General features: G+C 38.3%; 1 protein-coding gene across 3 annotated transcripts; it reads left to right on the top strand.

Annotated features, from left to right (window-relative positions):
* The first annotated feature begins 27 nt into the window (after positions 1-27).
* On the top strand, positions 28-17193 carry LOC106881398 (uncharacterized). 3 transcript variants are annotated; one of them, XM_014931775.3, is made up of 3 exons: positions 28-166; positions 8951-9115; positions 15679-17193. In XM_014931775.3, the coding sequence occupies exons 1-3, from the start codon at positions 146-148 to the stop codon at positions 15922-15924; spliced, it is 432 nt and encodes a 143-aa protein (XP_014787261.1). In that variant the 5' UTR covers positions 28-145; the 3' UTR covers positions 15925-17193. The 3 variants fall into 3 exon arrangements, with proteins under 3 accessions (XP_014787261.1, XP_014787262.1, XP_052832544.1); XM_014931776.3 differs by lacking the exon at positions 28-166 and adding an exon at positions 343-373; XM_052976584.2 differs by lacking the exon at positions 28-166 and adding an exon at positions 1639-1832.
* Positions 17194-18374: the final 1181 nt, after the last annotated feature.

Genomic DNA, 18374 nt, shown 5'->3' with positions numbered 1-18374 from the left:
ATATTATAATATTTCGTTTCTACTCCTATATGGTCAATAGTTCCAAAACGTGTTATAGCTGACGAGTTGTAGGTGTGCTGTGAAAATAAAACTATATTTTTAAAAATGCGATAAGGACAGTGAAATTCAAAATATAAAGATAACTATGCTTGATTTATTGGCCAAAGTAAGTCTTTAATATTTTTTTGCACTCTTTAATTATTCATATCTAAAGTATATAAATACCGTTTTTAAATACTTTTAACGTATGCTTATCTACTCTAAAGTCCGACAAAAGTTAAGTTGGGAAGCAACTCTGCGGGACAAGGGAGATAATTGTGTATGTGTGTGCGCGCGTATCGTGGGCACAATAATTATTTGAATCATGATGACGGTGAGTAGTCTTCGATTATTAAGTGTATTTTTATGTATTGCAGTGAAAAGAAGTTTAACTAAGGTTAACACTGTAATTATTTTATTTTATTACACTGGAATTAAATTTTGTAGGACCTCATTAGTTTTAAAAATTACTTTTTTTAACTTCGTAAATTTTGTGATATTCTTCGATTCTCGAGGCGTTACCATAAAGTTTCCCTGCGTCACTGGTTGAGTGAGATTGGACTGGTCAACGGCAGTGAGCATCTAGCTGGCGGTTCATTGGGAGCCAGCCTATGACTCAGGCCTATAGACTTCGTGCCTTATACTTATGTGACTGACTAATTAGAGCAACGTGGCTGCATCAGATTTTACAAATTTACTCCCATGACACTCAAAATGCTTCGCCAAGCTATTCACTTGGAAATCGAATTTGTAGGAAGAAGAGCAGGAGCTCACAGCGGAGCTTGGCTCAATGCGGTGCGATCACTCGTGACTGTCAGCGCATCAACGTTTCCCTGAGGTTTGGACCCCAGATTTGTGATCCTCATGAATGCCGCTGTGGAACCACTGTGGATTTTTTCAGCCTCCGCCCACTGTTGTGCCGTCATAGTGCCGGCTGCCTTTCACACCATGCCACCCCCGACAAAATCATAAAGCATGGCCTAGACGCCGCAGGCTTCCCTTTCCGAACTCGAACCAGCGAGGCTAGACCGATGGAAACGGTAAAAGGCCTGACGGTATGACAAATTTCCCGTTCCGTGACGATATATATGTAGACGAAGGTAAAGAATACGTACACCGGGTGGTGTACGTATTCTTTACCTCTGCCCGTTTATTGTACCCTTTTATTTCATTCTATTTTTATTATTTATCATCCATTCTTCCCTTGCTGGTCCTCACGTCATTCAGGCCACCCGTTGAACCACCTCTATCTTTTTTTTTTATCTGAGAATGGCGCCTTTTAGTTTCGTATATTTGAGATGTGTGTTTTTTCTTTCTCCACCCTGTGGCGATGTAGACAGATTTATTACCACATATATTTAACATCAAATAGCATTCCCTAATTTACTCTCCCAACTGAGATGCGGGAGTCATTATGCATTGTATAGTAATTGTGTGAATATTCCTAAATGTTAAATTTTATTTCATTTTTAATTTAATCCACCTGAAGAAAACTCATTTTACATGATGTAACTGAACTGTTCATCAATAAAAAAAGCATATCTGTAACCTGTCACAAACATAGTTTAACTAAACTATGCTTTGCCATTTTTGTTGCAGTGTTAAAGATAAAACAGTTAAGAATATGAAAACTGGAAAAAACCCTGATTCATTGGGAATTACCTCTGAAATGCTTAAAATATCCAGCAGAGTAGAATATAACCTAGTCAGCTAAGTGGCGTGCCATTTGACCAATGCATAGAGAAGGACAGAGAGAGCAGGAGATGCAGTAGATGACGTTGCTAGAAGTGCAGGTGAAGGAGTCAGTGATATGATAGGGTCGATGATGGGTGCCTGTGAGGAGGGTGGTGTTGGAGAGGTAAGGGCAAGTGCGCCACCGTGGGCGGAAGCAGGGGAACAAGCTGGGTTGGAAGGTTGGGTTAGGGAAGAAGCTGTGGACCAAGAGATCTCATAGGTTCTAGACTCGTTTGAAGGAGGGGAGGGGTCGGTTAGGGAAGATGTGCAAAGTGGAGAGGTTGAACTGGAGTCACTGGAAGGCTCGAAGAATGGTGCGTTACAGAGGTAGGGTGGTGGGATGGTAGGTGAGAGGAAACAAGAGATGGGTGACAGTGGAGGAGAGAGCAGATGCATGGTCCACGGAACATGCTCTGGCAAGAGCGGTATGGATAGTGGTGAGGGGATATCCATGTAGGATGAAGTGGCGAGCCATGAGTTGAGACTGAGTCTCAAAGCTATGGTCGTCACTGCAGAGCCTATGTAGATGGAGGAATTGGGAATAGGGGATGGAGAGCTTGGTGTGTTTATAGTGGATGGAGGTGGAGTGAGGAATGCTGACCGAAATGTCGAGAAAGGCAACGGAAGTGTTGGAAATAGTGCAGGAGAAGTAGAGGGCAGGATGGAAGGATTTGACAAAAGAGAGGAAGGAGTCTTGATGTTTGTGGAAGAGTGAGATTGCACCGATACAGTCATCAATATAATGACCGTATAGTTTGGGAGCGGGACCAGTGAAACTTGAGAATATTTGGGCCTCAACGTAGCCAATGAACAGGTTTGCATAGTCGGGGACCATTCTCATTCCCATGGCCACTCCCAAGAACTGCTGATAAAAATCACCCTCAAACTAGAAGCAGTTAAGTGAGAGGACAAGTATGTATGTATGTATGTATCTATGTATGTATGTGTGCAGGATTGCAGGGAGAAGAGATGACAGGTATGGCTTTTCCTAATTGAGGTTAGCTGTAGTGGATTTCCTGCTTACAGCCATTGGAATGAGAGGTGAGCAGCAAAGAGTGTCTGTGTGCAGGATGGGACAAGCAGCTTGCTTTGGAGCAAGAGAGAGGAGTTAAGCTGGAAGCCAGGAGGAGACGAGGAGCAGTGACTTGGCCACCTCTGCTGACCCACCAACAGGAGTGTCTTACAGTTCAGGGTTGAAACACTCAATGAACATTGGATACCATCTAATGACATCACTTCCTCCTAGTTAAGGCTCCATTCATTTTGGTGAATGTAAAAAGCACCTCCTTATAGGTGTTACTAACATATATAAATATATGTATATATATATACTCTTTTACTTGTTTCAGTCATTTGACTGTGGCCATGCTGGAGCACCGCCTTTAGTCAAGCAAATCGACCCCAGGACTTATTTTTTGAAAGCCCAATACTTATTCTCTCAGTTTTTTTTGCCGAACCACTAAGTTACGGGGACGTAAATACACCAGCGTCGGTTGTCAAGCGATGTTGGGGAGAGGGGGGACACAAACACAGACACACAAACATATACACACACAAACATATACACACACATACATATATATATATATATACATATATACGACGGGCTTCTTTCAGTTTCTGTCTACCAAATCCACTCACAAGGCTTTGGTCGGCCCAAGGCTATAGTAGAAGACACTTGCCCAAGGTGCCATGCAGTGGGATTGAACCCGGAACCATGTGGTTTGTAAGCAAGCTACTTACCACACAGCCACTCCTACGTCTGTGTGCATATGTATTTTTTTACCTCCATCTTCCTTTTCTCTTGGACTTTCCTCTGTCTCCTGTTTCTGACGAAGAGCTTTGCTCAAAACATAAAACCACCTTTCTTTCCTTCCCTGGGTGTCTGCTAATACTTTGTATGTACCACGTCCTCGTGTTGTTGATTTTTTCTTGTGTTCTTCGTTGTTTTGGGGATTTACCATATATATATATATATATTTGGATTTACTATGTATATATATAATGTATGTATGTATGTTTGTGTATGTATACATGTATATGTATGTATGTGTGTGTGTGTCTATATATGTGTATTTATGTGGATGTGTGTGTGTGTGTGTGTGTATATATATATTTCTTTGGGTTTAAAATTATTTTAAAATCTTTTTATTTAATTTTATTTATCCTGTTTTATTCTTTTAAGACTGTAACATTTTATTTTAACTTCAATTTTTTACTTTCATCCAGTATTGGGACCATTACCCTTTTATCATAGTCTTATTATTACCCCATGGTTATTGGCATTGTTATTTCTGTTATTATTTTGGAAGATAATCATAATGTTATTTTCTTAAAATTATTGGTATTTATATTATTAATATTGATGTTGTTGCTATTGCTGCTGTCACTTTCAGCATAATTGTTTTGGTATAACACATTACTCTGCAAGTTTATTCTAATCCCCTATATCTTAGTTTATCTTAATGCTAAATTTAGGAACTTCAACTTCAGATAAAATGTAAACACTTACCCTTTTATTAATTTATATCTTAAAACCTGAATAATCAGGTCAACATACAGTAACAACTTAAACTTGACATCACTCCACTTGTAACAACATCTCTAGATCTATCAGTACTTATATACTGATGATAAGAGCATTCAGTTCATGGCATGTGTTATATGAATAACAATAGTAAACTTTCACTCTCTAACAGTATTCCTCCACTATGTTAGAGCCATGACAAGATCATATCAAATTTCAACACAATGGCTGGAGAATATCTAAACTATATACAATGCTAATATGGTAATGGGTGCTAACCTATGTCTGTCACTGACCCTCTTCCAAATTTGGCAATATATGTATACACACAGACATCATCATCATCATCGTTTAACGTCCGCTTTCCATGCTAGCATGGGTTGGACGATTTGACTGAGGACTGGTGGACCAGGTGGCTACACCCGTCTCCAATCTGATTTGGCAGAGTTTCTACAGCTGGATGCCCTTCCTAACGCCAACCACTCTGAGATTGTAGTGGGTACTTTTACGTGCCACCGGCACGAAGGCCAGTCAGGCGGTACTGGCAACGACCATGCTCAAAATGGTGTATTTTACGTGCCACCTGCACAGGAGCCAGTCCAGCGGCACTGGCAATGATCTCGCTCGAATGTCTTTACACGTGCCACTGGCACAAGTGCCGGGAAGGCGACACTGGGCACAGGTGCCATCACGATTATATATATATATATATATATATATAAAAACAAATAGTAAATGAGTATATGCATATATACGTACAGGTATGTGCATACCGACATCCACCTGTATGTATAGGTGCATATCTGGGTACAGGACATTGCAAACAAACGTAGACGAGAACACACGAGCCACATAGAGAACATCTTCATCAGCCACCCACGTTTTAACACCGGCGTTTCGACGAGCTTGGGCAGGACGCATCGCTAAAACGGCTCGTCCCATGGATCGCAGATTAAATTTGTATACGCAAATTAAATCTAGCCATGGAGGAATGTAGTGGCGGACATATATATATACATACATACATATGTCGTGTGTGTGTGTGTGTGTGTGTGTATGTATATATGTGCGTGTGTGTTTTTTCTGATCAATAAGTATCCGGACTGTAGTAATGAAGCTAAAGTATGCAGAGTGAAGCTGCTCAGCACAGATTGACCTTGAACTCTGCTGTGCATGCATACTAAGCCTTAACATTCTAGCTCACTTCTGCTGTTTGCAGCAGTGCTTGGAAGGAAGGTGTGTAGCATGTGATCACCACATTGACCATGACAGACAAAGTTGAGCAGAGAATCTGCATCAAATTTTGCCAAAAGCTTGGCGATACCTGCTCAGAGGCCTACATAAAGTTTTCAAAATGTTTTCATCGTTCTTGACACAATCAAGGAGATCTTGTGCAACTGAAATCTGAGTGTCTTTTTGGTCAGCTGAAAGCAGTTTTGGCACAAACTTGGCAGACACGCGTCTCATACCCAAATCTTCAGGGATAATGGACTGAACTGAACTCTAACTAATCTGCACATCCTCTGATAACTCACGGATGGTGATTCAACGATTTCCCCTCACAGTTGCACGCACATCTGCAATGTCTTCCTCAGTTCTGCTGGTTGCATGTCTCCCAGAACGTTCGTCAATATCGACATTTTTTTCCAACCATCTTGGAAATCGTCTGAAACACTCGTACACTTGTGTGCGGCTCCTATACTCCTCTCTCCATACACTTTCTGCAACTTTGCGTAGGCCTCTGAGCAGGTATCACCATGACAACTGTCTCTGTCATGGTCAATGCGACGATTACATGCTACACACCTTTCTACGAAGCACTGTTGTAAAGTGTGCAGATTCCATTCTACCATTACTTATAGTTCTAAGTTATCTGTCACTACTACTACTAGTATTAGGTCCAGCCACATTTATATGGTTAAAATCACAAGTGTTCAAAGAGTTATTATTTCTAGGGTTTTAGTGACCTTTTATAATTATGTGATCCTTTGTTGATGAAGTTATTATATGTATTAGCAACTACAGTATTATTATTACAGGCAAGTTCTATATTTCTCCTATTCAGGCCTACTATTATAGTGCCTAGATTAGGGAGGGTAGAGTAGGAGACTCTAATTTTCCTACAGGATAATATACAGTTGTATTTATGCCAGGGAGGGAAATTCTTCTCTAGTAGCTTAAAATTTTCTTATATTTTGGTAGCTATTGCATAATTGAATGGTGGGTTATACCAGATTATGTCATCTTTACGTATATTATTGCTGCCATACTGACTATGATTACTCGACTTACTGTTGGTTCTTCACTTATATGATATACACTCATTCATGTTATTACCAATGTTTTTAATATTACTATTACAGTGTTTCTATTATTGTCCATATCCAGTTCAGCTTTGATGGTACAATTATTAACTATCATTTTGCTTACATTATCTAAACACTTATGGTTATTACCTAGACCAAGGATTTTATTTACCCTTCAAAAATCACTTCTACTGGATTAGGTTACTATTTATGCTAGTCCTACAGCCATTAATATTATATCTATTCAATTTAATTAATTCATTGTGTTGGTCAGTATTCCTAGAATCTAATGTTGTTACCTTATCTTTCAGTTTCTCATCACTAATTTATTGCTATAGGTATTCTTATAACCCATGGGCTCAAACACAATATGTTGCTTGTAGCCTGCCTTAGATAGAGCAGTTATAATAGTAGGCGTATGAATTAAATATTTCAACATTAGTAGATAGTTGTGTAATCCTATCAGAAATACTCTTTGTCAATGGTTTTATTACTCAATTGGGTGACTGGATAATCTGTTGATGTACTTAGTAATTTTGTCAGGTTTTCTATACAGGTTGCGTAAGCCAAATTCAAGATCAAGCGTAATCTCTAAGAAATTTACTACTTTAGTATTATATTCAAAGGTTAAGTCTAGGTTAAAGTTTCAAAAGAATTTCCTGAGTTTCTTAACGTGTCCTTTCTAAGACCATTTTATTATTATTATTATTATTATTAGGTATAACAAATAAAGCATCGTCCCTATATAGACCACCATGAAGATTAGGGAACATTTCTTTAAGATAGTGTAGGCAGTAAATACCAACTTGGGCCAAGTCACTAAATCCTCTTACGATACAAAAATTGTTAGAGGTGGCACGTCTTGTCCATAGTTTACACTCAAACTCAATAATGGTTTTTCTGTCTGGTTATCTGTTTATCTATCTCTCTATCTATCTGTCTCTCTGTCTATCTATCTCTCTATCTGTCTGTCTCTCTGTCTATCTATCTCTCTATCTGTCTGTCTCTTTGTCTATCTATCTCTCTATCTATCTGTCTCTCTGCCTATCTACCTACCTACCTATCTATCTGATCATCTATCTATCTATCTGTCTATCTATCTATCTATCTATCTATCTATCTATCTATCTATCTATCTATCCATCCACCCACCTATCTACCAACGAACCAAACAACCAATGATGTAGTTGTAAAGTAAACTTCCTAACCACATTGCTATAGCCATGCCTATCATAACTTAAGCATTTGTTCTCCTGAAGATTAACATTATCGGCCAACCTCTTAAACCAAATTCTTCAAAGTTGATTGTGTTGTTTCTATAGAATGATTATATTACTAACTCTTGAGCACCAGATTTATCCAAACATTAAACAGTTTAAGTTAAGCAAACATTTGAATGGTATGTGAAAGCAGACCCTAAAAATGTAAATCTGAGTTTAACGTTCCCATGTTCATTACCAGATTACTAGGACAGAACAAACAATTACCAGAAAATAGTAAATGTTTGAAAATACCTATAAATATTGACAATGAAAATAAAGTTACAGACCTTCTGTATGGTGGCTGATTTTAATGTATATTCGTATAAAGGCCTCCATCACAGTGTAAATGTTGGTATTTGTGTGTATACATTCATTACACGAATTTCTCCGTGAATATAAATGAAAGTTAGTCAACTCCTGTGTTTGTGTTTATACAAACTTTGTATTACAGAAATGTAGTCAGTGGATGATGGTTTTGACAGGATCAGATGAAACCGTCCCCCCTGCTACATAGATGAGTAAGCTATACGCATATAGGTACATGCAAACATAAAAGTAGACAGCTAATGGTAGCCACAGTTTTAATAATTGAGAACCCCATTATCTTTATTCTATGTGTGTGTATCTATGTCTGTGAGTGTGTGCAAAAGACATTGTTTCACATTGCTCTGCGATCACTTTCACACCTAACATGTGATACACCAATTGTTGATTTGATAAAGGGAGTGCACTAATGTGCAGCACTAGCATTTGATCACTATGAACAAGTCATCTGTGCAGATTGTCCAGCAAGATGATTATGAACCTTCAATTGTCATTTATAACAGGAGAGTTCACTCCACCACCACCACCCACTCACACACACACATTAAGATTTTGCTTAGACATAGCAATACTAATGAAGCAAGTAAAAGATAAGAGATATGATAGAGTTAAACTAGAAGAGAAGTAATTCACATCATCCTCTTGATAATGTTGGGAAACATGTTTTGAAATGTTTTGAATTTACAATGTTGTGGAAACCTGTATCAATTATTTATCTCTTTCATGTCACTGAGCCACTGGTTTTATTTATCTTTCAGAACATGTGTGACATGAAATGCTATGCTCTACGGATTAAACCTGGCCAGGAACTGGTGTCTTCTTTAAAAAAATTTGTCCACGAAAAGCAGTTAAAAAGTGCCTTCATTGTAACTGCTGTTGGTAGTTTAACTAAAGCCCGCTTGAGAATGGCAAACAGTGTGTCGGTAAGATAATTTTGACTTCCATGATATCTCATTGGTGCAACACAGCAGTGTGACTGAGAAATGTATTTCGTAATTGTGGTTTTGTATCTAATCCCACTTAGAGGGAGCTTGGGTAAATGACTTCTGCTTTAAATCTTCAGTTTGCCAAAGTCTTATGAGTAGAATTTGATAGTCAAAAATCTGTGATGAAGCATGGTTGTTTGAGTGGTAGGTTTAATGCATTGCCCAGTTTAATCTTGCAGCATTCAGATAACTCTGTCAGATGTAATCCTTATATAATCATGCATTATCACATGGCTTTGAGAGTTCAATGATGTGACTGTTTATTTTTAGAATGACATTGTAAAGTAGGTTTAAGAGGCCAGATCTGGCTGGTTTGAACATAAAACAGGTAAAATATTTAGGCTGAATATGGCCAGTTTTAAATGCTAAAGAGTTAACATCATCACTCAACCCTTGTGTGCTTTTAGTGGGATCAGTTGCAAGCAGTTAGAGCTAACTAGTGATTCCAAGGATAACTTCCTCTCACCGATCTCAGAGACACTGAAAAAAGCTACGGATACTACTAGTCCTTCTTTCAGTTTATATCTACCAAACTCACTCACAAGAATTTGGTCAGCTTGAAGCTGTAGTAAAAGACACTTGGCTAAGGTGCCATGCAATGGGACTGAACCCAGGACCACATAGTTGGGAAGCAAGCTTCATAACCATACAGCCACACCTGTATACATACTACATACATACATATAAATGTGACTAAGGCGCAGGAATGGTTGTGTGGTAAGTAGCTTGCTTACCAACCACATGGTTCCGGGTTCAGTTCCACTGCGTGGCACCTTGGGCAAATGTTTTCTACTATAGACTCGGGCCAACCAAAGCCTTGTGAGTGGATTTGGTAGACGGAAACTGAATGAAGCCCATCGTATATATGTATATATATATATTTGTGTGTCTGTGTTTGTTCCCCTAGCATTGCTTGACAACCGATGCTGGTGTGTTTATGTCCCCGTCACTTAGCAGTTTGGCAAAACAGACCGATAGAATAAGTACTAGGCTTACAAAGAATAAGTCCCGGAGTCAATTTGCTCAACTAAAGGCAGTGCTCCAGCATGGCCACAGTCAAATGACTGAAACAAGTAAAAAGGGAGGAAAAGAGAAAAAAAAAGAAAAGGTTGTTAGAAAACACCTAGATTGCTAGAAATAAGAGCTAAACCACTCTAATACTGTAGTTAATGCACATGAATGAAAACTTATACACTAACAGGGACCATAGTGTATATGTTATCATTCATTAGTGTATATGCTTTCATTCATTCATGTACATTAACTACAGCATTACAGGCAGTTTAGCTCTTATTTCTAGTAATGTGGGTGTTTTCTCACACTCCTGTCACATTTAGTGACATTTGTAATTTTCTTTTTGTAGCAAAACATTACAAACTACCGTTTATATTAATTTTACACACACATACATACACACACATACATACACACACATATTTGTAGAGAGAGAAATAGAATGAGTGTGTAAAAGGGATTACACTCTCCAAGCTGTGTCCTCATGAAACACATGTGCATATTCCAGTTACCAATTGTTTGTGTGCAGATGTTTTCTTTTCATGAAGAAGACCATACGAACAGGTTGAAATTCCTGATCAAACATATTAGTCATAGAGTACGGATATATTAAAACAAAGACTGGAATTTATGGTATTCTTTTTAATTCTGTAAGTTACAATTATTTCATTTCAACATGAGAAATACATTTTACGAACATAGATATTAATATAAATAATACTTCCTACTATTATATAGGTTCAAGGCCTGAAATTCTGGGGGGAGTTAATTGATTACATTGACCCCAGTACTTAGTCTTTGTAAGCCTTGTACTTATTCTATCGGTCCCTTTTGCCAAACCGCTAAGTTACGGGGACATAAACACACCAGCATCAGTTGGTGAGGAGATAAACACAGACACACAAACATATGCACACAAACACACACAAACACACACACACACACACACACTATATATATATATATATATATATATATATATATATATACGTAAAATATATAGGGTAGCAAATATTTTTAGAAATTTCACTACCAGTGGCCTAGCATGTATAAAAAGTTAATAGACAACATATTCTCAATATAAAATAGTGTACATTTAAACACAAGGGAAACTATCTATAACAGGTAAGTAGCTTGCTTACCAACTACATGGTTTCGGGTTCAGTCCCACTGCGTGGCACCTTGGGCAAGTGTCTTCTACTATAGCCTCAGGCCGACCAAAGCCTCATTACATATACCAGTTGCATGACACCAGTATCTTCCACAACTATGATTTCACTTGGCTTGATGGATTTTCTACCCAAGCATAGCATATTGCCAAAGATCTCAGTCATTTGACATTGCCTCCATGAAGCCTAACATTCAAAAGGTGCCTTCTACATGCCACCGATACAGGTGCTAGTGACGCGACACCGATACAGGTGCTAGTAATACGACACCGGCATCAGCCACATTGCCTACGTGAAGCCCAATGCTCAAACGGTGGTTTTTACATGCCAACAGCATGGGTGCTAGTTATGTGACACCAGCATCGGTCACATTGCTTTTGTGAGGCCCAGTGCTTGAAAGGTGCTTTATACATGCAACTAACACGGCTGCCGGTAACATGACACCAGCATCAGCCACAACTACGATTTCACTTCACTCGACAGGTCCGCTCAAGGACAGAATATTGCCAAAGGTCTCGGTGACTAGTCATTGCTTCCGTGAGCCCCAATGTTCAGAGATCATGCTTCACTACCTCGTCTTATGTTTTCCTGGGTCCACCTCTTCCACAGGTTCCCTCCACAGTTAGAGATCAGCTCTTCTTTACAGAGCTGTCCTTGTCAATATGCAATTAATGATAATAATAATAATAATAATAATAATAATAATAATAATGGTTAAATATAACAACTCTTTCTTGTAAGCCTGTCTAGCTATGTGGGGACTAAACTTTATTGTGTAGGATCAACACACAGCATCTGTCATATATTTAAAAAACATATTTGTTTTGCAAGTTTCTTGATGTGAAATCGTGTGTTGAAACAGATATTGTTGTATTTGGGGATGGTCATGTTGCCAGTTTAGCCAATAAAAACACACGCACTATATATTCGGTGTTAATTTGCTTCAGCTTTATATTACATTAATCATATTTCGGCCAGAGTTCTTTCGTCACACACATAGAGAGATACGCATGCACAAATATAGACACATACAATAGGAATACAGAATACAAAATGGTTGATCGTTAGTAAGGAGGGACACACAAATAAGGAAGAAGAAAGCAAAGGACCACTGATGAGGTCACAGAAGTGTGACGAAAGAACTCTGACCGAAATACGATTAATGTAATATAAAGCTGAAGCAAATTAACACCAAATATATAGTGCATGTTTTTATTGGCTAAACTGGCAACATGACCATCCCCAAATACAACAATATTTAAAAAACGGGTTTTCCTGAATATCATTCCTTTGTTTGTTCGCCGTTTGTGAAACAATGCCACACTCTTGAATCAACAAGCTAAGTTTTTATTATTCAAATGTGACTCAGTCAATGAATCTAGGTTTTCCCCTTCTTTCAATATCTCAATTGCCAAGACCACATGCATTCCATTTCAATTTCAGCCAGCCTCCCACCTCATTGCAAAATGTTTATAAGATAAATTTACTGATTTAAAATGGCTGTGTGGTAAGTAGCTTGCTTACGAACCACATGGTTCCGGGTTCAGTTTCACTGCATGGCACCTTGGGCAAGTGTCTTCTACTATAGCCTCGAGCCGACCAAAGCCTTGTGAGTGGATTTGGTAGACGGAAACTGAAAGAAGCCCGTCGTATATATGTGTATATATATATATATATATATATATATATATATATATATATATATATATATATATATATATATATATAGATGTGTGTGTGTTTGTGTGTCTGTGTTTGTCCCCCCAACATCGCTTGACAACCAATGCTGATGTGTTTAGGTCGGCAAAAGAGACCGAGAGAATAAGTACTAGGCTTACAAAGAATAAGTCCTAGGGTCGATTTGCTTGACTAAAAGGCAGTGCTCCAGCATGGCCACAGTCAAATGACTGAAACGAGTAAAAGAGTAAAAGAGTATGTGTATCAATTTATTATTAATAGTTAATGATAATAATGATAATAATAGTTAAATATAACGACTCTTTCTTCTAAGCCTGTCGAGCTATGTGGGGTTTAAAGTACTGCATATATCCATATCCAGATATCTTATACTTAAATTGTTCTATGTAACCACCCTATCTTCTCTTCCTGGTTAACTTACATGCCCTATCCTCATACCCTCTTCATCTCTTGTTGGCTCTTGCTCTGGATATTGTATGGAATGGGGAAACTGATTCATTGTAATTCACTGAATAAACTATGTACCAAAGTTCTATGCTAGCTCTGTTTCAGCAGATCTTCTGTTCAGGTGTGGGTTGTGGAGGTGCAGGTTGTGCTCTGAAGAACCTTTGTCCATTCTATTAACTAGAGAAAGATTTATCAACAAATTATCTGAAAGGATTGCATGCTACATACATGCCAAGAAATCCACATTCACCTATTCTAGTTGGAACATCCTGCCACCCTCACAACCATAAATCGCCTAAATGGAGTACCCCAATACAGTAATAAACACCATACACTAAACACCTGGATATGTTTGTGTGTATGTATACAGATGCATATGAATCTGTGTGTATATGTGTATGTATGTGCATGCAGATATCTATATGTGTATATTTCTCTGTGTGTGTATGTCCATGCATGTGTGTATGGGCATACACACACACACACACATGTATGTCTATATATGTGTGTGTATGTACCAAGTCCAAAGAAGCGAATCACACCTCCACCAAATTCTCAACCACATGGCCACAAATGATACGCATGGCCAACCGTCAAAGAACTCCACAACCTTTCAGAGTGCTTTTCACTCAAAAGCCGTTCTGACCTTCCCATTTATTCTTTGTATTTGATTTTTTTGTATTCTTTATCTATCACCCACCCTGCCTCATTAATGGATTTGTGAACTACTATAAACACCCATATTATACCAACTCCATCCTACCACACACAGTAGCGAAATGTACACTTTATAACACTGTAGCATATTATGTAACCTGATGAGGTTTCTTCTGCACTGTGGGGGTCCATTTGATTCCCTTATATCATTCCCCACCCACTTCAGGGCGGTGCAGATGTAAGCCGAAATGATCGTCATGCTAAATTAAGCTTACAGTACACTTTGTCCTCCTTATCAATCATTTAAAATATACTAAATGTGCACTGAGGTATTCCTTACGCAGGTCCTGCAATGAAAGTGCACTACTGCAGATGACACCTGGTTGCCATAAGTGGTGAACATTTTCTCAAAGCACACTACTAGGGACATACCCAAAACAAGCTTTGAATACTACATTTTAAAGTCTCCTATCTAAACTTCAATTTTAAATATAACCCTACAGACATGCACACACGTGTGCACACACACGTGTGCACACACACGTGTGCACACACACACACACACACACACATATTTATAGATTTCCCCCTCTCACTCTCTGGGAGAGAGGCACAAGCACATACACAGACGTATACACACACGGCAGTAACTTCCGCCTACCAAATTCAATCACAAGGCTTCGGTCAGCCTGGGGTTATAGCAGAAGACACTTGCCCAAGGTGCCACGTGGTGGGACTGAACCCAAAACCATGCAGCTGGGAAGCAAGCTTCCTAACCACACAGCCATATATATGTAATCAGAATTACTCAGGATGTAATTCAGAAACAGGATGTCCGCCATGATATTGGTCTACTTGAAAAGACAATGATCAAGTGCAAAAATGGGAAACGATACTCCATGCCTTAACATTACATGATAGATGTAAATGAGTGCAATTATCATACAAGCTGTGTCATTCATCATCGTCATCATCGTCGTTTAACGTCTGCTTTCCATGCTAGCATGGGTTGGACGATTTGACTGAGGACTGGCGAACCAGATGGCTGCACCAGGCTCCAATCTGATCTGGCAGAGTTTCTACAGCTGGATGCCCTTCCTAATGCCAACCACTCCGAGAGTGTAGTGGGTGCTTTTACGTGCCACCAGCACGAAGGCCAGTCAGGTGGTACTGGCAACGGCCACGCTCAAAATGGTGTATTTTATGTGCCACCCGCACAAGAGCCAGTCCAGGGGCACTGGCAACGATCTCGCTCGAAAATCCTACGAAGGCCAGTCCAGCGGTACTGGCAACGGCCACGCTCCATTCATTTACAATATTCTGAAAAAAAGCATGTATTCATAGGAAAATATTATTTTGCTTGGAAACAGGCGAGGGTTGACAACAGGAAGGGCATCCAGGTCTAGAATATTTGCCTCAGTTAATTCCATCGAACCTATGCAGGGATGGAAAATTGAACATTAAAATTATGATGATGATGATGATAATGATGATTCCTTCTTTTATTTTTTACAGGTGAATGATTATGAAGGTTTTCTTGAAATCGTATCTCTAGTTGGAACACTTTCTGACGATGGACATCTTCATATGTCTCTCAGCGACACTGAAGGAAAGGTAGTTGGCGGTCATGTGTTTGGAGATTTAATTGTTTACACTACGGTGGAGGTAGTTATTGGAGAATGCCAGGGGCTGACGTTCACACGAGAATTTGATGAGAAAACAGGATTCAAAGAATTGGTTGTCAAAGATTGCAGGGAATGAGAACATTTGGTTGAACTCTACATCATCATCATCGACATCACAGTTGATGAAGACTAGTATCTTTGAAAATGAACAACAGTGTGTGTGCAATGTACAAAGTGTATGTGTATGTGAGAGAGAGAGAAAGTAATAATTACATTGTTAAGTAATTAGTAGTGAAGGCATGTGGCCTAGTGGTTAGGGTATTTGGTTCATGATTGGAAGATTGTGAGTTCAATTCCCGGCAGCGCTAATGTGTCTCACATTGCTCCAGTCCACTCAGCTGACAAGAATGAGTAGTACCTGTAATTCAAAGGGCCAGCTTTGTCACATTCTGTGTCATGCTGAATCTCCCTGATAACTAATTAAGGATACACATGTCTGTGGAGTACTCAGCCACTTGCATATTAATTCTACAAGCAGGCTGTTCCATTTATCAGATCACCTGGAACCCTCATTATCATAACCAACAGTTTGTCAATAAAATAGTGTTTAACCCTTTAGCATTCAAATTAGTCCGTTAAATGTAATGCTTATGTATTCACATTGTTTGAATTAATCATGCATTATCTTGTAACTTGCAGATTTCAATGACGTTTGTATATTTTTAGTATGATATTGTAGGAGAAGTGTGAGAAGCCAGATCTGGCTAGTTTGAACATAAGACTAGTAGAATATTTGGACTGGATATGGCCAGTTTAAAAGCTAAATACCTGTTAGTATAGTTACTACTCTGATCTCTTCTTGAGATTTTACAAAATGTTATGGCTGTGTGATAAGTAGCTTGCTTACCAACCACATGGTCTCAGGTTCAGTCCCACTGTGTGGCACCTTGGGCAAGTGTCTTCTACTATAGCCTCGGGCCGACCAAAGCCTTGTGAGTAGATTTGGTAGACGGAAACTGAAAGAAGCCCGTCGTATATATGTATATATGTGTGTGTGTCTGTGTTTGTCCCCCCAACATCGCTTGACAACCGATGGTGGTGTGTTTACGTCCCCCGTAACTTAGCGGTTCGACAAAAGAGACCAATAGAATAAGTACTAGGCTTACAAAGAAGAAGTCCTGGGGTCGATTTGATTCGACTAAAGGCTGTGCTCCAGCATGGCCGCAGTCAAATGACTGAAACAAGTAAAAGAGTAACTGACATATCAACACAATATTGTTCATTTCATAAGGATGTGTAACAACAGGGAAAGTAGAGATCAATATGTTCAATATTCTTTATCTGTAAACTATAATCTTCATATTACTAAGGTAAAAAATAAACAATTTTTCATGAAATTAACAAATTTCCAGTCACTTTTCTGTTGTTTATATTCTATGCTGTTTCCTGTCTCAATTATCTACATTTTTCAAGATGTGTTTAACTCCATATTAGCATGGTTTGAATATTTTGAATATTTTTACAAATTCAGTTTTTTTGTTTTCTGTTAGCAGAGATTGCATTTTTGGGAAAATTTTAGATTTACATGAATTCCTCAATAAATAGAAGGAAAACTTATCTCATGGTTCACCATATTTCAGAGCATAAAATAATATTAAGTATCTTCTAGGTGCAGGAGTGGCTGTGTGGTAGGAAATTTGCTTCTCAACTACATGGTTCTGGATTCACTCTCATTGATGGCACCTTGGGCAAATGTCTTCTGCTATAACCTTGGACTGACATATATATACACATATATGAGGGCCTTCTTTCAGTTTCCATCTTCCAAAACCACTCATAAAGCTTTAGTCAGCCCAAGGTTATAGCAGAAGACATTTGCCCAAGGTGCTATCAATGAGAGTAAATATATATACATACATATATATGTGTGTGTGTGTATGTATGTATGTATATATATCTATATATATATATATATATATATATATATATATATATATATATATATACATATACGTAAAAATAAATTAAAAACATAAAACTATAAATTATATATATATATATATATATATATATATATATATATATATATATATATGTTACGTCATATGTAAACAAACAAGTTTGTTTCGAAACGTTGAAATGTATTGTAGAACAAGTAGAAAGATAAATTTTATTCAACGCATAGATACTGAACAGTATATATAAAGGATAAAATCCCTTTTTTTTTAAAGCAGAAAAATTTGTTGGCAGCCAGCCATATATATATGTATTTCAGAGGTGACTCCAGGTCATCAGCATCACTCGAGTTCATCAGAGATTTCCCATAAGACCCATGTATGTTCACTGATAATTTAACACTAAGACAGAAATATATAGTTTTAATATAAAAATTATTCACTTCATTTATACATGAACTCCATTCATCTTGGTTTGATGGCGAACTCATGTAATATCCTGTCATGCAGCTCCTTCTTGTTGTCTAAGTCAGGGGTTTTCAAACTTTTTGACTTGCGGACCCCTTTATATTGAAACCTTACCAAATCAGACTGGAACCTGGTGCAGCTCCCCACCCAACTTACCAGTTTC

Source organism: Octopus bimaculoides, chromosome 24 (genome assembly GCF_046866305.1).
Source record: "Octopus bimaculoides isolate indiv1 chromosome 24, ASM4686630v1, whole genome shotgun sequence".
NCBI classification, from domain to species: domain Eukaryota; kingdom Metazoa; phylum Mollusca; class Cephalopoda; order Octopoda; family Octopodidae; genus Octopus; species Octopus bimaculoides.
The sequence above is the reverse complement of the archived record's forward strand: the minus strand, read 5'-3'. Positions and strand labels throughout refer to the sequence as shown.